At 42.3% G+C, this 24,018-nt stretch overlaps 2 protein-coding genes across 9 annotated transcripts in view; one reads left to right on the plus strand and one right to left on the minus strand.

The window, feature by feature from the left end:
- Positions 1-7,854, minus strand: part of CEP70 (centrosomal protein 70) — a 115,753-nt gene extending 107,899 nt beyond the window's left edge. For both annotated transcript variants that reach the window (XM_027582708.2, XM_027582706.2), the window contains exon 1: positions 7,721-7,854. The gene's annotated coding sequence lies outside the window, so the exon portion shown is untranslated. The remainder of the gene's footprint in view (positions 1-7,720) is intronic.
- Positions 7,855-8,003: 149 nt separating this feature from the next.
- FAIM (Fas apoptotic inhibitory molecule) lies at positions 8,004-22,802 on the plus strand. Of its 7 annotated transcripts, XM_027582716.1 has the most exons (7): positions 8,004-8,133; positions 11,939-11,998; positions 13,110-13,242; positions 13,593-13,821; positions 19,188-19,237; positions 22,223-22,402; positions 22,744-22,802. In XM_027582716.1, exons 2-6 carry the CDS (start codon positions 11,955-11,957, stop codon positions 22,370-22,372), a joined length of 606 nt encoding a protein of 201 aa, XP_027438517.1. In that variant the 5' UTR covers positions 8,004-8,133; positions 11,939-11,954; the 3' UTR covers positions 22,373-22,402; positions 22,744-22,802. The 7 variants fall into 7 exon arrangements, with proteins under 7 accessions (XP_027438517.1, XP_027438519.1, XP_027438514.1 ...); XM_027582713.1 differs by lacking the exons at positions 8,004-8,133; positions 22,744-22,802 and adding an exon at positions 8,203-8,297 and having other exon boundaries at positions 22,223-22,668; XM_027582714.1 differs by lacking the exons at positions 8,004-8,133; positions 22,744-22,802 and adding an exon at positions 8,269-8,354 and having other exon boundaries at positions 22,223-22,668.
- Positions 22,803-24,018: the final 1,216 nt, after the last annotated feature.

The raw sequence follows: 24,018 nt of genomic DNA on the forward strand, positions 1-24,018 counted from the left end.
TAGCCATTTTCCAGTGTGAAAGACTATAAGCAAATAGCTTGAACAAATAGATTAATAACATGGGGTGCCTGGATAGCTCAGTCAGTTAAGCATCTGCCTTCAGCTCAGGTCATGATCCCTGGGTCCTGGGATCAAGCCCCACGTCAGGCTCCCTGCTCAGTGGGGAGTCTACTCCTCCCCCTGTTCATGCTCTCTCTCTCAAATAAATAAATAAATCTTAAAAAAAATAGATTAATAACAAATGCTCAAGAATACAGATTAACAATAGTTATATTAACTGAACCTTTAAAATGTGTCAAGTTCTGGGCTACACACTTTTTTCTAACTTCTTGACTCTTCACAACAACCTTAACATAAGTACTGTTAATCTTCATTCTACAAATGATCAAATTAGAAAATAGACGTTAAAAAAAAGTGGGCTCCTGGGTGGCTCAGTCGGTTAAGTGTCTGCCTTTGGTTCAGGTCATGATCTCAGGGTCCTGGGATTGAGCCCCACGTCAGCTCTGCTCAGTTGGGAGTCTGCTTCTCCCTCTCCCTCTGTGCTCACACTCTCTCTCTCTCAAAAAGAAACAAAAAAATCTTAAAAAAAAAAAGACTTGCTAAGATCACACAGCCCGTATGTGGCAGAGCCAGGATATGAAACCAGCATTCAGGCTCCAAAGCCTATTTCATTAACCACTTGACCATACCACTTCTCTTGATGGGCATCTGCTCTACCATAAGAGAATATGCATTTAATCCAATTTGCAGCTATTTCATCTATTAGTTACCTACTGATGCATAACAAATTATCCCTAAAATTAGAAGCTTAAAACAAACATTTGCTATCTTTACATGTCTGTGGATCAGGAATACAGGACTGGCTTAGCTGGATGGTCTGGCCAGAATCTTTCATGAGGTTGCCATCAATGTGTTAGCCATGGTTAGTCATTTTTTTTTTTAAGATTTTATTTATTTGACAGAGAGAGACATAGCAAGAGAAGGAACACAAGCAGGGGGAGTGGGAGAGGGAGAAGCAGGCTTCCCGCGGAGCAGGGAGCCCAATGCAGGGCTCGATTCCAGGACCCGAGCCGAAGGCAGACGCTTAACGACTGAGCCACCCAGGCACCCCCATGGTTAGTCATTTCAAGGTTCAATTGGGGCTGATGGATTCACTTCCAAACTCACTCATGTGGTTATTGGCAGGGCTCAGTTTGTTCCTTAGCAAGCAGGCCTCTCCACAGGCTGCCTGAGTACCCCCACAACATGACAGCTTCCCACAGAAAGAGTGATCTAAGACAATGTGTGAGCACCTAAGAAAGACGCAAAAGTCTTTTTTATAACCTCATCCAGGAAGTGACATATCATCACTTCTGCTATATGCTACTAATCACACTGACCAACTATGGTAAAATGTAAGAGAGGACTACACAAGGATGTAAATATCAGGAAGTGGGGATCCTTGGGAGCCATTTTGGAGGGAACTTACTACAATCTGTTCATTTTTTGTGAGTGCCTCCTCCACTAGAATGTAAACTTCACGAGTGGGGAATAACCATCAGTGCTGCTCATTGTTATATTCTCCCCACAGTACTTGCCATAGAACAGACGGTCAATAAATACTGAATAAATGTAATGACGATGATATGAATTCCAAAGAATGAGCTCCCTACAACAATCCTGTCTTACTCCCACACAGATTTCCAGTTGCCATTCATGGTAGCATAAAGTTAAGTAAGTAAGTAAGTAAGTAAATAAATAAATAAATAAATATTTAAGATTTATTTATTTATTTTTTTAAAGATTTTATTTATTTATTTGACAGAGAGAGACACGGCGAGAGAGGGAACACAAGCAGGGGGGGTGGGAGAGGGAGAAGCAGGCTTCCTGCTGAGCAGGGAGCCCGATGCGGGGCTCGATCCCAGGACCCTGGGATCATGACCTGAGCCGAAGGCAGACGCTTAACGACTGAGCCACCCAGGTGCCCCAAGATTTATTTTTAAGTAATCTCTACACCTAATATGGGGCTCGAACTCACAACCCTGAGTTGCATGCTCCACTGACTGAGCCAGCCAGGCATAGCTCAAATAACTTTTAAAAGCAAGACCTTATCATGCCAAGTACATTTACTCATAATTTTTTTCTTTTTTTTGCTAAAGAAAATCCGTAATTTTTATTTCATTGCCAGTTTTCCAGGAAGTTAAATCTCGAAGGAGATGAAAAAAAAATTTTGAGCTGAACCCAAAGCTATGAGGGGTCTAGAGAGAGGTGTTACCTAACGGTAAATGCCTACTCAGGAGCACCAGCAGAGCCAGGAGCAAGTTGGAGGAACTGAGTCTAAGATTCTTGCAGTGGATAGGACCCTGGAAGCATGTTAAAGTGGTTCCAGGTCAGTGACTCTCCCTAGCTCCCAGATACAATTATCTCCAAATAAAGTTTTTAAAAACTCACCAATAAGACCGGGGCGCCTAGGTGGCTCAGTCAGTTAAGCAGCTGGTTCTTGATTTTGGCTCAGGTCATGATCTCAGGGTCCTGGGATCAAGCCCCACTGGGGCTCCACGCTCAGTGGAGAGTCTGCTTGAGGATTCTCTCTCTCCCTCTCCCTCTGCCACTTCCCCCCCACTCATGCTCTCTCTCTAAAATAAATAAATCTTTAAAAAAAAAATCACCATAGGGACACCTGGGTGGCTCAGTTGGCTAAGTGGCTGCCTTCGGCTCAGGTCATGATCCCAGAGTCCTGGGATCGAGTCCCGCATCAGGCTCCTTGCTCAGCGGGGAGCCTGCTTCTCCCTCTGCCTGCCCTGCTGTTCTGCATGCAGCTCCCCCTGCTTGTGCTCTCTCTCTCTCTCTGACAAATAAGTAAATAAAATCTTATAAAAAAAATCACCATAGACCTACATTAAAAGTTCTAAGTATATAATTTAGAAAGAAGAAAAGTGATCAAAGAAGACAAGGATTGTTGAGAAAAATGATAAAACATGTAGATAAATCCAAACAAACATTGTATAATTCAGTATAATGATCATGAAGGCAAATGCGGGGGCTGAAAAAAAGGACACACGCGGATCAGACTTACGAGGTTACTTACAAGGTGAAAGGGGACAGCCATTGGAGTTAGAGTATTCCAAGGTCCTTGTATTATCTAGAAGGAGGAGTGGGATGTTTAGGCTCTGTTAATGTGCAATGTAAAATTTTAAGGGTAGCCACTCCAAGAACAGGAATAGGGTCAATGACTTCCAAACCAGTAGACAGAAAAAGTGGAATATGAAAACAAAAATTCAGGCTACTTTTAAGAATGAAAGAAAGAAGAACAAAAAGCAGAGCAAAGGTGGGACAAATAGAAAGCAAAAGGTAAAATAGTAGATACAAGCAAAATATACTAGTAATAATAAATTAACAGTATATAATTCAAAGTGGGATAGTGAAAAACACCTTTCTTCAATATTATTTTTTAAATAAATTTATATCCCCTCCACCCATTTCTCCCCCCCAACCTCTGATGACTACCAATCTGTTCTCTATGAGTTTGTTTTTGGTTTTGTTTTTAGATTCCACCTATAAAAGACATATTTGTCATTCTCTAATTTCACTTAGCATCGTGTCCTTGAGGTCCATCCATGTTTTCACAAATGGCAGAATTTCCTTTTTTATGGCTGAATAATAGTGTGTGTGTGTGTGAGAGAGAGAGCGAGAGGATGAGAGTGAGCGAGAGATAAATATGCAGAAGTGGAATTGCTGGATTATATGGTAGTTCTATTTTTAATTTTTTTTTTTTTGGAGGGGCAGGGAGGGGTAGAGGGAGAGAGAGAACCTTAAGCAGGCTCCACACCCAGCGCAGAGCCCAACACAGGGCTCGATCTCACAACCCTGAGACCATGACCTGAGCTGAAATCAAGAGTCAGACACAACCAAATGAGCCACCCAGGCACTCCTATTTTTAATATTTTTGAGGAACCTCCACACTGTTTTCCATAATAGCTGCACCAAAATACATTCCTATCAACAGTGCACAAATGTTCCCTTTTCTCCACATCTTTGCGAACACCTGTTATTTCTTATTGACAACAGCCATTCTAATGGGTATGAGCTATTCGTGTATATAACTACAGAAAATGGACTCACAAGGAAACACCAAATTCATGTTCATATTGGCTTTGGAGGAAGAGAAGCAAGTAATGGTGTTGGACTTGCAAATCCAATAGGGTTTTTATCTGCGATGTTTTCTTCCATTGAAATTTTTCAATGAGCCAATATTTAATGATGGTCAGTCAATTCTAGGTAGCAGGAATATGGGTATTATTTTCTATACTTTTTAAGTTTCTCTAAATAAACATGGTACAAATTTTTACCGAGTCTTAACCAACTGGAACATGTGTATGTATTGTCTTCCTTTGGCTCTTTGCTCTAATTAAGGGTGTATCTACAGACCCCACCCTCCACATGACTCAAACCAAAACCTACATTCTCCTGAAATTGTCAAGCTTCTCCTGTTTGAAGTTCTACAAAATCACCTTGTTTCACTGCTTCTCCACTTTCTGTGTTTGTGTAGGTAGAGCCACAGCGTCCTTGGGCTGAGGGGAAGATGTGTAGCGGCAGCAGTCTGGCCAGCAGCAGGAGACTGTGGGTACTGGCACAGGTTCTGACACACAGTCCTCTGAGGCCAATTTTGAGCCCTGGGCTTGTTTCTAAAGCACCGGTGCCTCTTCCTTTAAACATATCGCCAGCGGGCGCCTGGGTGGCTCAGCTGGTTAAGCGACTGCCTTCGGCTCAGGTCATGATCCTGGAGTCCCCGGATCGAGTCCCGCATCGGACTCCCTGCTCGGCAGGGAGTCTGCTTCTCCCTCTGACCCTCCCCCCATCTCATGTGCTTTCTCTCTCTCTCAATCTCTCTCTCTCTCAAATAAAATAAATAAATAAATCTTTAAAAAAATAAACATATCGCCAGGGCGCCTGGGTGGCTCAGATGGTTAATTAAGCATCTGCCTTCGGCTCAGGTCATGATCCCAGGCTGCTGGGATCAAGTCCTGCATGGGGCTCCCTGCTCTTGGGGAGCCTGCTTCTCCCTCTGCCTTTCTCTCTCTCTCTCTCTCTGTGTCGCTCATGAATAAATAAGTAAAATCTTAAAAAAATAAAAATAATAAACATATCGCCCGTAGTCAGGCTGGACCAGTACAGGAAGGGCATGTGGAAAATTTTAAGTCTTGTAGGTATCAGACTATGTAACTTTTCCCTTTTATTTTGATCTCCATTCACGTTGTTTAAAAAGTAAGTTCAGAAAATCAGTCAATGCATTAACAATTCCCTTTTCAAAAGGAGGCCCCGGCGCCTGGGTGGCTCAGTTGGTTAAGCGACTGCCTTCGGCTCAGGTCATGATCCCGGAGTCCCGGGATCGAGTCCCGCATCGGGCTCCCTGCTCAGCGAGAAGTCTGCTTCTCCCTCTAACCCTCCCCCCTCTCATGTACTCTCTCTCTCTCTCATTCTCGCTCTCTCAAATAAATAAATCTTAAAAAAAAAAAAAAAAAAAAGGAGGCCCAATGAAAGCATGGAGGATGGTGAATGAAAAAAATACCTATCACTGATGGCCTGGCTGGTTCAGTGGGTAGAGCATGTGACTCTTGATCTCAGGGTTGTGAGTTCGAGCCCCATGTTGGGTGTAGGGATTACTTAAAAACAAAATCTTAAAAAAGTAGTCAATCAATCCAATAATCACCGATGTCAATGGGCAGATCAGTGAGAGGCAGTTTAAGAGGTAAGAACCAGCATCTAGGTACTTTCTGGGGAAACAAGGAAATAATCTGGGAATGAGAATAAAGTCAAAAGCACAGGACACCTGGCTGGCTGTCAGAAGAGCATGTGACTCTTGATCTCGTGGTTGTGAGTTTGAGCCCCATGTTGGGCATAGCGATTACTTTGAGGAAAAAAAAATAGTAAAGTCAAAAAGCAGGATCAGCTTGACTAAATACATTTCATACTGAAGTTCAATACCTCTCACAGTATTTTCTTCAGACCTTTTTCTGTAACAGTTCTGTCTAGTAACAAGTGACTAACGCTACTGTCAGTGTCCTGGGCCCCGGAAATGAGTAGGTGGAAAATGTAGCCCAAACTGGTATGTTCAATTCCAGGTATCCCAGAAATTATACCCAAACAGAAAATAGTGACATAGAACAAGCCAGCTGAGGAATAAGATTGCACTGCCTATTCGTGGTGCAGACTTGAGTACACCTCATGAATGTACTCTGTGCTCCATGGGCAGAGAAGCTTCCCTGGCCTCTAAGGAAGGGCCCAGATATTTCTTCAAGCACAATTAACACTTTTGTAATAACAGGCCCCGTTAACATGAACTTTTTTAATCCCACAAGCCTGGCTCCACATGCTGGCTCTGCAACTTCTGAAGGGCTTTGGGTCTCTCTATAATGGAAGTATTGGGCTGTTGTGAAAAATACAAGCAACAATATATAAGGACATAGCAAGCATCCAACAAATTATACCTTAATGGTCTTGTAAAGGGTATCCAGATTCCTAAAGTTTTACAAGAAAACATAATCCTTCATTAAACAGTATCACAGAGCTGCTCCTCAACCAGGGTTTCCTGGTCCTAGCCCAACCACCCAGGATTGTTTCTTAGAAGAACTAAGGACTCAAAAAAAGTAATTAGGGACATGTCTTCAGCTAGCCTTGTCCCATCGCTGGAAATTTCCACTCTGGGGCCTTTTTACCTTTTCCCCCCTACCTCAGTCTTTCACCAATTATTTATTGAAAACTCTCTGCTCAAGACACTGGTTTAGAAGAAAATACAAATATGAAGTCTTTGTCTTCCAGGAGCTTTCAATACAGGGTTGCAAACAAGAAATCAGTGCTCGCTAAGCAGAATCCTTGTAACACAATTTGCTTAAGAATTCAGTCATTATTACTTTGCAGACTGATTAACCTAAATAATAGATTGTTCCCTCTTGTCTCTCTATCCCCCTTCTTTCACATACTTGCTCAGCATCTAGAAACTGCTTCAACTCTTACCAACCCTAAAGATCAAACAATCCTTTACATTAACCTCAAGCCGGGGGAAGAAATTACACAATGGGGCCTGGATGCCCCCATGTCCCCCAATCTTCTGGGCCCTCAGAATCCCTTCAAATGTCTGTATATTGTCACTGGGCACACTCTCCACAGGGACCACTCACTGCCCTCCTCAAATGGCCCACTCAACAACCCTCCTCCCTTTCTGCTGGTGACAGTGAAAACCCAAACCACCTGAAACTCACCCAGGCCTGCTCTACATCCACTCTTTAAACAAATATTTATCAGAGCCTACTATGAGCCTGCACTGTGCCGATGTGGGAGATACCAGAGGGAGAGCCAAGCGGCCATAGCCCCTGCCTTCAAGAACCTCAGTCCACTCTTAAGTTCCACATGAAGCAAAAATTACACAAATAACCGCACACCCCGACAAGGACCAAGGAGAATTCCAAGGGCTGCAAGGGTTCAGGGACAGGATAGTTCTCCTTAAAAAATGATATTTGAAGCGCAAGCTCAACACCAAAGTGGAGAAGAGCTAAGGGAAGAGGCAGGGAGGAGTGCCCCGCAGAGGGAAGAGCATCTGCAGAGGCCCCGGGGAGAGAAAAAGCTTGCATCATTTGAGAATCTACATGGGGCCTCATGCGCGCCTTAAGGAGTTTGGGTTTTTACAGAAATAACCGGAACCCATAACGAGATTTCAAGGGGCGAATGCCATAAACAGATTTACCTGCCCAGTGGCTTCAGAGCAGACACAAGGTCTGTTTTTGCCACCAGGTTATCCCCAGCGTCCGGCCCCGCGCCTGCTATCAGCGGGTCTTACCAGCCCGGGGCGGCGGGACGCGGTGCAGGACTTAAGGTTTGGGGCTTGGGGATGACGGAGGGCCTCTGCAGAGAGCGCAGAGCCCTCCGCTGAGGCAGCAGGCGGGGACTGCGTCGGCGGTGCTCGGGCGCGGGTGGCGGCCTGCGCTGGGCACCTCAGGGGACCTGAAGCGCCACAGAGTCGGCGCGCTCGCAACTGGCGGCGGCCGAGCTTCCAGCTTCCGAGGAGAAAGCGCCCGCTTCTCGGCGAAGGGAGCAAGGCCACGCGGACTACGCGGCGGAGCGGGTGGCCCAGAGCCTCCCGCGGTGCACGGCGGCCAGGTGAGCCCCGCGGCCCAGGTGGCGCGGCCCCAGAAGCCCCTGCGCGCAGCCACGGGCGTCCCCGCTGCAGGGCGGCGGCGGCGGCTGCGGCGGCGGCCATCTCCGGGCGGCGGCGGGCGCTGCGAGCGGTGGGCGGTGTCTACGCGGACCGTGAGACGGGGCGGGTGAGGCGCTGGGCCGCGCCGGGTGTGTTCCGGACGTTTTGTGTCCGCCGGGCAGAGGCAAGGAGCCGGGGGGGAGGGAGGGCAGTCTGCGGGTCGCCCTTACCTAGCCAGGCCCTGCGACCCTAAGATAATCCTCTTCCAGCCCTTTTTTCCTGGACTCGTGAGCAGACTGCATTTTGCAAAGCCTAGATCGTAAGGTGCTGTAACTGGGCTTCTTTACCTAAGAATGCAGCGTGCGCAGCTAACCGTGGCTCTGCGTGTTTTTCTGCGTCCTCTGTATTGGCCGCCCTGGACTGCGTTCCTGTGTGCCAGGTTGACCGCAGCATCCATCCGTCCCCGGGGCCTGGCCCTGGCTGGACGTGCAGTTTGTTGAGTGAGAGGACTGTGATTTACTTCATAGAGTCCTTCCCTGCTGGTGGACATGGTTTTCATTTTGTAGCTAATACAAAAAAAGGCGTTTCGTTGAGCACTGTTATGTCTAGTGTGTTGAGCATGATCAATTGTTTATAGAATGATCTCTCCTAAGGCTTGTGGTTTACATTGTAAAAATGCTCCTCAGAAAAGTTACCAGTTCTTGTACCTCCGGTAGCATTTGGGGACACCTGGCTCCTGGAGCCTCCTGACCGACTTTGCTGGGTCCCAGTGCTTCACGTGGGTCTCGACATACAGTGTCAACACCTGTTTGTTGAAGAGTGACCTTGTGGGTGGCCTTACCTAGAGCTTTTGCTGAAAAGGGAACTATGAATATCTTAGTTAATTTTTAAAACGGACTTGGGTTTAGCTTGGACAGACCATTACAGCCCCCAATGCGGTTAAACCCAAGTTAAGGCAAAATTCAAGCTGGGTTAGATAAACGGTGGAAACGTCTTAATGGTTAAGTCCTACTCTGAAACGTGACCGTTGAATTGCTAGGGAAGAGATTTTAAAAGATTATGCTGATGCCTAGACTCAAAAAGCTTTCCTCAAAGACATGTAAAAAGTTTCGAGTGACATCATCCTCATCAGTGAAAATAAATGGAATTTGTTTTTCCATCCTTTTCATTTATTTTATTTTATTGTTATTTTTTAAGTAGGTTCCATGCGCAGCATGGAGCCCAAAGCAGGGCTTGAACTCACCACCCTGACTGAGATCAAGACCTGAGCTGAGATCAAGAGTTGGATGCTTAACCGACCGAGCCACCCAGATACCCCTTCATTTACATCTTTAAAATTTTATGCTAAAATAGAGGGAATATTCTCTTTAATGATCATTTTTCAGTTTGGTCACATGATCCTGAAAATCAAGTGTATGTATAAGAGTTTAAGAATGACCGTGGATTAATTCCTTTCTCTCAGGTTTTAAACCAGTCTTCTCTGGCCTTCGCACCCATTTGGCAGGGCTGGGATCCTTTCTCTGTGGGCCCATTCTGTCCTTTACTGGTTCTCTTTACAAGGACACCCCCATGTCTGTGTCATAATCATCTTTTGGTCTCTCTAGGGCCCCTCACTGAGCTTAGTGTCCAGCTTAGTGCCGGGCACATAAGTGACTGATAACTATTAGCATGGTGAATGAATTTACAGTATGACATGTGTTTATTAAGTCCAGTTTGTAAGATGTGTGACGGATATTTCTCATTTTTCAAGGGAGTAAGGTAGACACTGGAGACAAGGACAGTCGTGATCTTTTGGTTATAGATATAGTCACATTCCAAGAAACACTACCAGCAGGGCACCTAGGTCTTTCCTTTTTGTGTAATTCACGTGCCATACAATTCACCCATTTAAAGTGTATAATCCAGTGTCTTTTTGTATATTAAAATATTATTTTTTAAGTTGTGGTAAAAAACATATGACATCAAATTTACCATTTTAACCATCTTTAAGGGTACAGTTCAGTGGGATTAAGTACATCCACAATTTTGTGCAACCATCACAAGTTCCAAAACTCTTCAGCACTTCAGATAGATACTCCATAAATAAATGAATGTATGAATGAATGTCGATAGTTTAGGGAAAATTTTCAAGAAATAAATGTGACCTTAATTTCTCACTTCCCTTCTAATTTGTTGTGTTGTCTTTTATACTTCTAGATGAAAAGTTATTATAATTAAGATGGTACCATGTCTTACCGTACTGTGATAATAACTGAAGTTCCTTATAATGGAAAACTGGGCGGTTCTTTCAAGTTTGAATGCTGAATTACTGAACTTTCTAGGGTCTCTAAAAGTTGCAAAGCAAAATTTGAATGATATCCCTAAGCCCACTCTGATTTGCAAAGGATGGCTTATCCAAGTTTATATTATGCTATTTGGCTTCCTCTATTGCTGTGTATTCTCTTTGCTTTTGTAGTTGCAGGATACCCTCTACTTTCATAGGAGATATCCTAGGGCTTCTTGAGATTAGAAAAGTTCACAAATTTGTAAGGTGCTCCCAAAACAAAGGGATTTATTTTAGGTACAAAGTGTTTGAATCTTTTTCTTATTCTAAAATTTTTATGTTTTCCTTGCCTGCTGGATTGCTTTTATCAGTGTTAATCTCTTCTTTAACATCTTTTTGAAAAACGGTTTGTGTCTTCTGGCTGTTTCCAGCTAAAGAAGTTTGGCGATCTCCCATTTTTAACAAGGAGAGAGCACTCTAGGGCATCTGTAGAGAGAAGGCTAGGCCAGAGTAGATCTGGGGAGCAAAAAATAGTTGAAGCTATTTTTCAGTAGGTTTGGAAGGGATACAGCTGTTAATCCCAAATCTTATGCATGTGTGAATATATGTGTGCTTCTGATTTTAGTAAAATTTAATTAGTATTACAGCCTAGTTAATTCTGAGATAATTGCATGGGAGTACTGGGCTGTAGTTCTGGCTCAGGCCCTGCAAGTGACCTGAGCAAACCACATAACTTTTGTGGATTCATTATTGGCACTAGTAAATTAGGTGGGCTTGAGTAAGTGGGTAAATTAAGTTTGCTGTTAGAAAGCAAACTAGCATATCCTTGGCTGCTTCCTGCAAACTAGTCATTTCTTTGAAGGTATCTAAAATTTTTTTTTAATTATTGATTGATTTTTTTAAGTAAGCTCTACCCCAACGTGGGGATTGAGCTCACAACCCCGAGATCAAGAGTCACATGCTCTACCAACTGAGCCAGCCAGGTGCCCCTAAAATATTTTTTTAATTATATATTCCACCATAATATATAGCCTTCTAAAACTGAATATTAAGATTGCATTTTAAATTTGTTACCACCCTGTAACATCGATGCTTCCTGAAGATGCATACTGTTTATTCTGGAGTTTTATGTATTCCCTGACCCACTGACTCATACCCTTGGGGCCTCTTATACCTCTCAATTTGAGAAGTGCGGGACCCAGAGGACCTCTAGGTCCCTTGCAGCTCTGATGTGGTATCATATTTGTCTCTAATTTTGGGAAACTATAAATTTATAACAGGGAAAAATATGATTGGTCAATTTGCATGGCTTAATTTCTTTTCTTGAAAACTGGAGTTTGCAATTCTATTGTATGTAAAAGCTGTTTCATGAGCAACTGCATGCAATTTGAGAAATGGATTGCAAACTTAGAAAAAAATCCTTTACAGATGTTATCTTTGTTGCTCTCAATCTTTCTTTGCTGCAATCCTGCTTTTTTCTTTCCTGCCTGCTAATTGGATTAAAGACTGTTTTGCCAAACCATGGCATCTGGAGGCGACAGTCCTGTCTTTGAAGATGATGAAAGGTAAATGTCTTGCATGGCAATAAAACTAGCTTTTGAAACTTTCAAGATTGTTTTTATCACTCAAGAGTTATTTATCCAGGCTACTTTGTTAAGGACACATTTTATAAACTTGCAGAACGCATGGTTTTGCTCTTCTGTGATTTAGAGCAAGGGTAGTAAACGCCTGGCACAGAGGTGGCCACCAATGGGACACATCTTTTCCCATAGGGCCTGCATGTAAGGTCTCCAAATCTGTCGTAGCACAGAGTTCTTGGCAATCACTTCAAAATGGTATCAAATCAATCCACTTACCATTTCTGATTGACAGCACACAAAGGACGTTAGAGTGAATAAAGAGTAAGACGTAGTTAAGAGAGCAGGCTCAAAATATGTTCTGTATAGGTATTACATAATATCATGTATGGTATTCACATGGCACAGATAGGGGAAGTATATATTTTATATTAAAATATTAATATCTAAAAGGTGTATTTAAGTTGTGCCAGAAGCTTATGACAAAACAGAATCCTTTATTTTTTTTAATAAGATTACTATAGTAAAGACAAGAATTACCGTCCTCCATACATTTTTATCTTTTTTATAATAGGACATTTCTTGTATGACTTCTCTTCTGCTCAGTATAATAAATTAGAACCCTTTTTGTTAAAATGAATCCTAACTGATTTAAGTTTGAAAGGCTCGGGGAGTTCTTGTTTTGGAGTGAATGGATCTGAAAAAGAAAAACCAGAATTAAATACTGTGCTTTTTAAATGGGGATGTAGGGAAGAAGTAGAGACTTTTTACTGACCTTTCCAGGCATTATTCTGTAGCCCAGCTTAGAATACTATCCTGGATAAACTGATGGGTTCTTAATCCTATTAATATTAAGGTGACTTTGTTTGGAATTACCTGACTATATACCCATATATAGTAGTTTCATCTTAAAGGAAGAGTATATAGGAGGAAGAAGATAGTTACATGTACTGTGAGTAGAAATTCTTAGGTACCGTCACTTTAATGTCTTGTAATTTTAGGGGTTTAAAAAAACCTGATATTTTCATTTTGGAAAGATTAATTGGTTATTTTCTTACTGTTTTTGGCCTATTGTAATTGCTTTATTTTATTCCCTTAGCCCTCCTTATAGCCTGGAAAAAATGACAGATCTCGTAGCCGTTTGGGAAGTTGCTTTAAGTGATGGAGTCCATAAAATTGAGTTTGAACATGGGACCACATCAGGCAAACGAGTGGTATATGTAGATGGGAAGGTAGGAAAAAAATGAGTTATTTTGTAAAATATGGTATACATGGAAGCTTGATTTTGTTAACATAGATTCTTCATATGTAAATTCAAGGCTTTTCTCTTACATTGGTTATCTTTATATTGGGGCCTGGATCATATTGCTGGACCAAGCAAACTAATACTAGCTATAGAATCCATAGACAATAACATTTAAACTTGAGGTGCTTTTATTTTCTAAAATATTTGAATCATGGAGTAATAAAATTACATCTAAATAGCATTGCTATTTACTCACTTTAATTATAGCACTTCTAAAGCTAAATATTAAATTTTCTTTCATTTGCATGCTTTTAACTTTTATATTTTATTGCTTAGGAAGAGATAAGAAAAGAATGGATGTTCAAACTAGTGGGCAAAGAAACCTTCTGCGTTGGAGCTGCAAAGACAAAAGCAACCATAAATATAGATGCTGTCAGTGGATTTGCGTATGAATATACTCTGGAAATTAATGGGAAAAGTCTCAAGAAGTATATGGAGAACAGGTCAAAGACCACCAATACTTGGGTATTACATTTGGATGGTGAGGACTTTAGAGTTGTGTTGGGTAAGTGAGTGCCGTTTCTGCAGAATTTATTGGCTTTTTATGATGGTGGTTAATTAGTTCCCCTAACCACCCAGACCCTATGCAAACTTGGAATAGAGTGTAAGTGTGTGTAGGTGTATTTCTGATGGGTCCTATGTGAACAAAGTATTCATTTAAATGACTTATTTATATGAGAGCCAGATTTTGTAGTGATGGATTGGAGATTGTAAACAGGTTTAAAAAAAGAAATTTTAAAAAAATTTAAAAAAAGAAAAAAGAAACCTTTTAAACAGGTTTCAAAAAAGATGTAGACATTTGTTATTTATTATTGATATTTCTATTATTATTGATATTTCTCTTTAAAAGGATATATAGAGACAGTTGGAAATTTAAGCTTGATCAGTAACAAGGGAATTTTTCTCTAGGTAGCAAGAGGTTTAGTACTGCAGCACATCAAAATTGTCAAAGTCCAGATAAAGTAGATTAAAAAATAAAAAGTAACAAGCCGTTGATCTTTAAGCTAAGTTCTATTGTTACACATTGGCATCTGTGTTGTTTTCCACTGGGCCTATAAAACTTAAGAGACAAATATTTACAAGTTACTATCTTTTCTCTCTTCTGGTACTCCCAGTATTTCCTGCTTCTGATATCACTAAAGTTAAGACCATTTGGATTATCTCATTAATTCATTGATTCATTTATTTAGATAATATTGAGTACCTACTAAATACCAGTTAGCATATCAGGCACTGAGGATATGTAGATGAAGAGATGTTGTCCATGTCTTTAAAGAGTCTACAGTCTAGTCAAATGCTAGCATGTACTTTTTAAAAAATTCTTTTTAAGAATGAAAAATGTGGGGGCACCTGGGTAGCTCAGTTGGTTAAGCCTCTGACTGTTGGTTTCGGCTCAGGTCATGATCTTGCCGTCATGGGATCAAGCCCTGTGTTGGGCTCTGCACTCAGGGCAGAGTCTGCTTCAGATTCTCTCCTGCCTCCTGCTCACTTTCCTCTCTCTCTCTCAAATAAATAAATAAAAACTTTGAAAAAAAAAAAAAGAAAAACATTTGGGGCACTGGCTGGCTCAGTTGGTGGAGCACGTGACTCTTAATCTCAGGGTCGTGAGTTCAAGTCCCACGCTGGGTGTAGAAATCACTTAAATAAACTTTTAGAAAAATGAAAAATGTTTATCAAGTAATTAAATGCACATAGTTGAAAAAAACAAACAAACCAGAAACTATTGAAGAAACTGGATCAGTTCGTCTTGAAGAGTTTCCTGTGGTCTGGATTTTGTTGATTGCAGTTCCGTGATGTTTCTGTTTCTTTTTCTTTTTAATATATATAATTTTAAAGTTTTTATTTTTATTTTTTTTTAAAGACTTATTTATTTATTTATTTATTTGAGAGAGAGAGAATGAGAGATAGAGAGCACGAGAGGGAAGAGGGTCAGAGGGAGAAGCAGACTCCCCGCTGAGCAGGGAGCCCGATGTGGGACTCGATCCCGGGACTCCAGGATCATGACCTGAGCCAAAGGCAGTCGCTTAACCAACTGAGCCACCCAGGCGCCCTAAAGTTTTTATTTTTAAATAATCTACACCCAAAGTGGGGTTTGAACTTACAACCCTAAGGTCAAGAGTCGCATGCTCTATCAACTGAGCTAGCCAGGCGCTCCCTCACCTCTGTTTCTATTTCCTATATATTGGTAGTTGACTGAAGAATTGGTTAAATTTAGGTTTGATCTTTTTTTCTGGCTAGACTACTTTATAGTTTTGTTATATCAAGAGGCACATGGTGTTTGTGAATTTATTTTATTTATTTATTTATTTATTTTTATTATTTTTTAATTTTCTTTTTAGATTTTGATTTATTTATTTGAGAGAGAGAGACAGAGATAGTGAGAGAGAGCACAAGTGGGGAGGAGAGGGAGAAGCTCTCTCCCCACAAAGCAAGGAGCTTAATGCGAGGCTCGATCCCAGGATTCCGGGATCACGACCCGAGCCAAAAGCAGATGCCCAACTGACTGAGCCACCAGGCGCCCTATTTATTTTTTCTAAAAGATTTTATTTATTTATTTGACAGAGACACGGTGAGAGAGGGAACACAAGTAGGGGGAGTGGGAGAAGCAGGCTTCCTGCAGAGCAGGGAGTCTGATGTGGGGCTTGATCCCAGGACCCTGGGACCATGACCTGAGCCGAAGGCAGACGCTTAACGACTGAGCCACTCAGGCGCCCCGTTTGTCAATTTTTTTGATGTTGGCAACCATTAATACCTAATTTTTGCATCCAGTAATTCCTTAGCAGTTGCCAAATGGTGATATTCTGGAATATTTCTAGAATGAAAAATTTCTTGTCATCTACTATTTGGTTGTACAGAGGTACAATTTATATAAGAAATGCAGAATAACACTTGTTTTCCCTTTACTAGTTTTCAAAATACTGAATTGGCTCCTCATTTTCCTCTACAGGGGATCGTTTAGGTTTGTTTTTTTTTTAATTATTATTAACTCATGGATTTAAACAATTTGATGTGTGTTGCAACACATTGAAGTTACTATTCTTATTGGACATCAAATTGTCCCAGTTTTGGCCAATGGTGTGCTCTTTAGATTGTCTCCTGAGTCCTTTTGACACATCCTTGGTAGACTTTGAAAGCTTCCTTGCTTTCTGGTATGACACAATGTCCTAGGCTCATTTTGAACATTTGCTGCTCAGACGTGGAATCACCCTTTTCTCTAAGAAGCCCTGGTTTTTTTTTTAGAGGAAAATGGTATTTCAGGAACATAATCTGGGCTTATGTTAAAGATGCTCATTCATTATTTTAGAGAAGCTGCAGGCAGGCAGAGAGAAGAGGCTACAAGGTGCACATGCTCCAGGACCTCCTATGACTCACTGCATCCACATCTGAGCCATGATTTAATACTGTATCATGTAGGTTCTTTTGTTAACATACATACTTAAACAGGTGCTATACTCATGATTCAGAAATTACAATGATATGAAAAGAAAGCTACATGGAGAAATTTGCTTCCATCCCTATTCCCATCCACCCTGTTTCCCTAATAAAGATAAGTCCTTTTTAATAGTGAGTCCTTCCAGTGTTTCTTTATTCAGATTCAAGCCAATACAAAATTTTAATACTACCTTATTTCATAAAAGCATCTTGCTTTATTGACTTATTCATATATTCTGAGGATCCTCTTATAACCGCACATACAGAGCTTCCTCATACTTTTTCTTATAGCTGCAGAGTCAATCTCCTAATAAATAAAAGTTCATTTAACTCGCTCCTGACAGCTGGGCACTTGGGCTATTTCTAATCTGTTGCTGTTGGAAGCAGTGTTGGATGAATAGCTTTGTTCACATGCCTCTTGGAATATAGTTGACATATCTCCTTAGCATAAAATCCCGGAAGTGGGAAAATAGGATCACTGGTTCAACATAACTGCGCTTGTCATTTGAGTGGATTGTGCCCCATTGCCCCTCCTGGTGCTTTTACCATTTTGTGCTCCCGGTACCCATTTCCCCACAGGTTCTCCAGCTGAGCATGTTTCAGATCTTAAATTTTTTTTTTAATATTCTACATGAAAAATGGTATTTCAGTGTTGTTTTTATTTGCCTTTTTCAAAATTAAGTGAGGTTGAGCATCTTTGCACGTTTGAGGTCCTTTTGTTTTTCTTTTCTGGTAATGCATTTTTGTGTCCTTTGACCCACTTCCTTTTGGGTTGTTGGTCTTTTTCTCCTTGATTGCTCAGAGTCTTTATGTTAGTAAGATTAGACTTTTGTCTGTCCTGTGAGCTTTGCTTATTTTTTTCCAGTTTGTCATTTATTGTATGACTTTCCTTATGTGTGTACATGTTTTTTTAAGTAATGCAGAAATACTCTTTACTTTTATGTATTCAAATATATTCCATTTTTCTTTTATGGCTTCTGGGTTAGCAGGTTTCTTCAGAGGCACATTAATAATAGCTTTATAGAAAATCTGATACCTGCGCATGTTCAGTAGACATATTAAATAAAATTCCCGTCTTGACCACCATCATGGTTTACTTTAGCACTGTATGCCCTGCTCAGGCGTTGGGACAAGCTCGGTTTCCCTACAGCTGCGCCTGTTGATGCTCCCCGCTCAGGCTGCCACCAGGGCAACCAGTGCCCACATTTCCTGGGCCGGGACTCTCGGCCTCTCTCTCCCTTTTAGCCCAGCTCAGAGGCCTCTCTCCGCTCTCTGAGACCCCAGTCTCAAGGTGTGGGGAGAAAAGAGTCCCTCTTAGACTGTGTTCCTGGAGTAGACAAGCCCCTGACTGGCACCCCAGCCCTGACCCACAGGCAAGTTTTTTTTTTTTTTTTTTTTAAAGATTTTATTTATTTGAGAGAGAGAGAATGAGAGATAGAGAGCACGAGAGGGAACAGGGTCAGAGGGAGAAGCAGACTCCCTGCTGAGCAGGGAGCCCGATGTGGGACTCGATCCCGGGACTCCAGGATCATGACCTGAGCCGAAGGCAGTCGCTTAACCAACTGAGCCACCCAGGTGCCCCACAGGCAAGTTTTTGACCCCTGGGCTTCTCACGTGCACCCAGGTCCCAGTTCTAGGCTTCATTATAACACCCACAGCTCATCTTCTGCCTGCTTGATGAATGCAGTCTTCTTTCCTGGCACCCGCCAGGACACTAATATTTGCAAGTGGGCCTGGGGATCCTCCCCCGAAATGCACACGCGTTTGTGCACACATGTACATGCCTCCTGAAGTGAGCCCTGACAGCTTGACTAATGCCCAGGTGGCTCATGGCAGCATTTTGCTCCATAGTGTCAGCAGAGTCCACCAGGGATGCCTGTGTTTTTTCTCATGATCCAGTAGTTCTTCCCCAAAATGAAAGCATTACAAAAATGAATAGAGGTTACTGGGCTATCCAGTAGGAAATTCAGTGTTAAATTTCTGAGCCTGAATGCTGTCCATCCTACGTGAACCCTGTAGCAGCCTTTCTTGGTGGCCTCTTTATACCATCATCCACCTGGCTCCGTGTGAAAGACGGGGGTGGGGATCATCTGGTCACCGATGCCAGTCTGTGTGGCAAGGCCCCTCCTCACACTCATTTCTGTGCGTCCTCAATACTGAAGTTCGTGTTGCAGTGTTTATTTCGTTCAACAGGGCTTCATCCATTTGTACAGGGGCCATGATCATCTCCTAAAAGATTGTTTTGTTTTATTTTTATTTTGTCTGTGAACCAAGAGTAAACATAGTTTCTTCAAATTTAGAAGAATTGGAAAGCTGTGAAAAGTTAATGGAGTTTTAGAAATCCAGTATATCAAACTTTTCTTAAAATAATAAGGAGTTAACTTTATATTTGAGTCACAGATTATAGTGTTTTTTGTTTTTGGTTTGTTACTTTTACAGAAAAAGACACTATGGACGTATGGTGCAATGGTAAAAGAATGGAGACAGCAGTAAGTTGACCCTTTGATTACTCTTAGTGCTGTGGGGAAGGGTTGCCACTGAAATGTTGCTGTGTTTCCTAATGGTGGAGATTGATAATTAACCCAAGGTCCTCTTGGTTAAGAACAAGAGAGAGATGAAGTACTCCTGACTCTAAATTCTGAAGGCCTTTCCGGGACAGTGCCTGGGGCAGGGAGGGCTTGGAAACGCCTTCTGTTGAGAGCTGGCCCCAGCCTCACGTGCTGCCGTTCCTCTCCTGGACCAGGCTCTGTCCTAAAAGGAATTCACGCATCAGAAACTGCCCCATAGAGGTTGGTGTCCTCCTGTTTGTCCAAGTTGAGGTTGGGCTTCATACCGCAGCTCCTCAGACCTGCATGTGTAGGAATCACTTGGGATCTTGTTAAAATGCAAAATCTAACATTTCCCCTGGTGCCAGGGTGGTGTGTCGGCCCATGGTTCACACTCTGATTAGGAAGGCTTTACACCATACCCTCAAAGCAGATAGTACTTTTCTAAAAGTGATGTTTTTGAAAAAGAAGTGATGCACACAATGTCAGATGACACGAAGGCAGATAGGAAAGGGCCCTGTCACAAACCCCAGAAGACAAGTGGAATTTGTAAACCAGCAGTGCCAAGAGGCTGCCCCACTCATTGTGGCCAAGCGTGATGACATCCCCATCTAACCCCAGAGTGTCCGGCCTTTGCTGTCAGCTGCTTGCATTGTTACAGCTCTGGGTGGGCGGGATGACTATTGGAGTGATTTCAGGGAGAATGAAATAGTGGTGTGCCTAGCACAGGGAGCAGGGGAGTGTGGGACTGGGAGCTGCAGTCCCTGGGTGGAAATTCCCCAGGTTGTGCTGGCAAGCGGGGCGTACTAACCCTGGTCCCCGCCTTGCATGCTGGCTTCTGGCGTGAACACCGGCGCTAGAGATAATGAGACCCACTCTGCTCTAGTCATGTTTTAGCTGGTTGCCCCATGGTAGGTGCTGCCCTTGTCCCCTTCATCTGTTGTAGGTATAGGAAGGTGAAGAGAGGTGCTCAGAGGGCAGAGGTCTGGGATGAGTTTATTCAGCAGCTATTTGGACCTACCTGCTGGGTCTTGTGGCTGTCTGCTTCTGAGGAAGTGCCTGTGCCAGAAATCAAACGTTACAAAGATAGATGCTTCTCTCTTTCTTAATCCTGGTTTGAATTCTTGAAGGGTTATTTAATCAGGGCTCACTCAGAATCCATCGCCAGAACTTGAGCCGCTCACTCTCCGGGTTAAATCTACTGACAGAGACTTCTTTTATGCAGAGACGTTTGGAGAGCTCTGTCTGTGTTTTGTAACCCCTGTGGAATAGCTTCAGTTATCATTAGCATGGATCAGGCCCCTACTGGTCCTTCCTGTCCTTTCCTTCCTACCCTAGAATTCTCTAGATGCCGAATCGGCAGTTTTGAATCCTGTTCTCTCCCACTCTCAGGGAATTCTCCAGTGCAAATGTAAAGAGAATGTTGTTTTGTGGTATTAAGAATGTGGTTGTAAATAAGAAGTTGAAAGTAATGTTCATCCACAATGTCTATTCCTCAGTAATTACCAGGGAACCACAAGTGTTTGGACAGTAGCTCTTTATAACCCAGTTGCCTCCTCATTGTAACTCGAACCTAATTTGCAGAGTAGTTTCTGCAGCTCCGCATCTGGGCAGCCTTCCCCAGGTTGCGCACACCTGCTCTTGCTGTGCATGAGCTACAGTTTATTTTCTTCTTTTTCTTTCCATCTCAAAGCATCATGACCAAGATTATGTATCTGGCAAATCGTGCACCTGCAAGGTCCTTGTGGTGGTGTCAGTACACTTCCGGTAAAGAGCCACCGGCCAAATCCTCCCCACAGCTCAGAAAAAGCTCTCCCTCGTGCGTCCAGTGCTTTCTTAGGCTGTGGGACCCCGCTTGCTCTGCTCTGGCTGCCAGGAAGCTCGTAGCCAAGTTTTAAGTCTGATTGTACTTTCTTTGCTTTCTGGCATAGTCCACTTTCATCCTCAAAGCCTCCTGTTCTTCCTTTCTTCTCTGCACTGCCTGGCCCCTATCTTTTTACTCTAGATCAGTCCTGCTCAGTAAACATGTAACATGAGCCACAGGCATGAGTTTCATGTGTAACTTTTCTAGTAGCCACATTTTAAGTTTTAAGGTGAAGTTCATTTTAATAATATCTTTGATTTAAATCAATATATCCAAAATACTAAATTTTAACATCAGTATAAAAAGGTTTTAGAGTTATTTTACGTTCTCTGTTTCATTCTAAGTCTTGCACACTCCGTGTATATTTTGCACTGAAACAGCACATAGCATTTCAGACTCAGCACATTCAAGTGCTCAGTTGCTCCCCGCGGCTGGTAGCTGCTGTGGCGGACAGAACAGGGCGAGATTAGGTAGTGCTCGGTTTTATGTTACCTGTGTATTTTACTGTAAGCCACCTTACGATCTGAGGAATCAGGTTTTCAGAGTGGGTAAGAACATTCTCTCCCTTCCTGACTGGGGCCTCCTGCAGTTATTTCACCACTCCGTGCCTCGATTCCCTCGTCTGTACGGTGAGGATAGTAATAGTGCTTCTGTCAGGGTTATGGTGAAGGTGCAATGAAGTAACGTGTGCAAACTGTTCTCGATATAGAGTAAGTGACTCGGGATAAAATAAGTGCTTGCTATCATGCTTATTATTTTTACTTTTAAAAATAGTCACTCTTGTCTCATAGTGCATGTTATAGACACACATCCACAAGATGTAAGGGGCTTTTTTCCTCTGAAACTTAAGATTGTTCAAGATAGTAAGCAGGTACAAATAAACGTTCAGTTCACAGCAGAGATGGAAAAGCATCTAGCAATACAAGCTTCTAACTTTAATTTTCCAAAGTTTAACATTGAGCTAATAGATACTTCATTATGCCGCCCTTTTTAGATGGTGTTAATGCTCTAGACAAAGTTAAATGTTTCTGGAACACTAATTCCTCCTTCTTTTGTTGGCCTAGGGTGAGTTTGTAGATGACGGGACTGAAACTCACTTCAGTGTTGGGAACCATGACTGTTACATAAAGGCTGTCAGTAGTGGGAAGCGGAAAGAAGGGATTATCCATAGTCTCATTGTGGATAATAGAGAAATTCCAGAGATTCCTGAATGACTTCATGATAGTGAATTTTAATCTTAAGAGGTAAAGATCAAGACTTTTAAATTACTGTGGTAATTAAATATGTTCGTTATGTACTTTTCAGTACACTTAGTCTGCCAGGTGTTTATTTTTTTAGTTACTTGAAACTAATATTCCAAGGGTCAAAAAAAATTATGTACAATCATAAAAATTGCAATTCATTTTGTAAATAATATAAAATGTTTTAAAGCCAAATGGAAAATAAGATATGGACCAAAATCACTCATGTTTTACAAGAGGAACTTTTTAATAAACACTATAAAATAAAATTGGTGCTGTTTGATTTGTATTTCTAAAAATGGATATCTTCATTAAAAAAAATTTTTTTTTTTTTTTAATTTTAGAGAGAGAGCACATGAACCAGGGGAGGGGCAGAGGGAGAGAATCTCAAGCAGAATCCGTGCTGAGCACGGAGCCTGATGCGGGGCTCGATCTCACAATCCTGAGATCATGACCTGAGCTGAAACCAAGAGTCAGATGCTTAACCGACTGCACCACCAGGCACCCCTATCTTCATGTATTTTTAACTTATGGAGGTAGATTGTCTCTTTAGTTTAAAGCAGTTGGTACATAATATGATTAGTTTAACTGGAGAAAATGAGAAACATTTTCTGTCTGGAAACTTTGATATTAAATAAATGCCAAATAGTGTCATATAAGAATTTAATTAAAAATGGGTTTCTGAAAATGTCATTCTGTTTAATCAGCACAGTGAGGACAAAACAGGAACGAGAAGCAAACTTCTTTACACCAGACTGCCTCAGTTGCATCCTCAGGCAGTGTTGGAAAATGTCAAGCTGCATCTGGTGTTGGGAGATGAGGCAGGCCCACCACTGGCACACTCTCCGAGGCGGCCTCGTCAGTATGGGGAGTGCCTGAGATTGTGACGCTCTTTCAGGGCAGGATATAGCATACTAGTAGGGCCTTTTATCAGGGTGTCTCATGTCCATTACCACACGGCGATTCTCTGAGAGGAGAGGTTCTCCATTTTCTAGACTTGCTCTGTCCAATATGGGAGCCATTAGTCACGTGGCTATTTGAGTTAAATTAATTAAAATTAAATACATTTGTTAAAAAAATCCCTCCATCACACTAGCCACATTTCAAGTGCTCGTAGTCGCCTGGGGCTGGGGGCAACCATATTGGATAGTGCAGATACAGACATTTCCCTCATCCTACCACATTCCATGGACAGCACTGGCCTGCCTAGCCTGCTTCAAGTTTCCTGAGCTCCTCACTAGTGGCACAGGCAAGATTTAAATCCAGGTTTTTTCCGACACTGAAACCCATGCCCTTTACTACTAATCTCCCTGCCACTAACATATTTCTAAGAGATCTGGGGCAGAACAGAGGTACGACCAGGTTCAAGGGCCAGGAAAGAGGAACCGAGAGGAGAACAAGGGAACAGAGAGGGAGGGTGGCTCAAACAGGCCTGGGCCAGGTAGGCAACGTGCTGGGTGGTGGAGTGAGCATAGTAAAATTAGCCTGTGACTACTTGCTTCCTCTAACATTTTTTTTCAAGTCTTCCCAATTGGCGGGTCCACATACCTTGACAGAAAGTGCCCCCTGCTCTCCCTCCTCCATCCCTCAGCTCTGCTTCATTGCCCCTGGAAAACCAG

The sequence above is a fragment of the Zalophus californianus genome, chromosome 1 (assembly GCF_009762305.2).
Source record: "Zalophus californianus isolate mZalCal1 chromosome 1, mZalCal1.pri.v2, whole genome shotgun sequence".
In the NCBI taxonomy this organism is placed as follows: Eukaryota; Metazoa; Chordata; class Mammalia; order Carnivora; family Otariidae; genus Zalophus; species Zalophus californianus.

Excerpts from the sequence above, each read along its gene's own strand:
- FAIM (XM_027582716.1), top strand. The coding sequence starts at position 11,955 with ATGGCATCTGGAGGCGACAGTCCTGTCTTTGAAGATGATGAAAG. Across the intron at positions 11,999-13,109 it reads GTCTTTGAAGATGATGAAAG|CCCTCCTTATAGCCTGGAAA; the intron begins GTAAATGTCTTG and ends TTATTCCCTTAG. Across the intron at positions 13,243-13,592 it reads TGGTATATGTAGATGGGAAG|GAAGAGATAAGAAAAGAATG; the intron begins GTAGGAAAAAAA and ends TTTATTGCTTAG.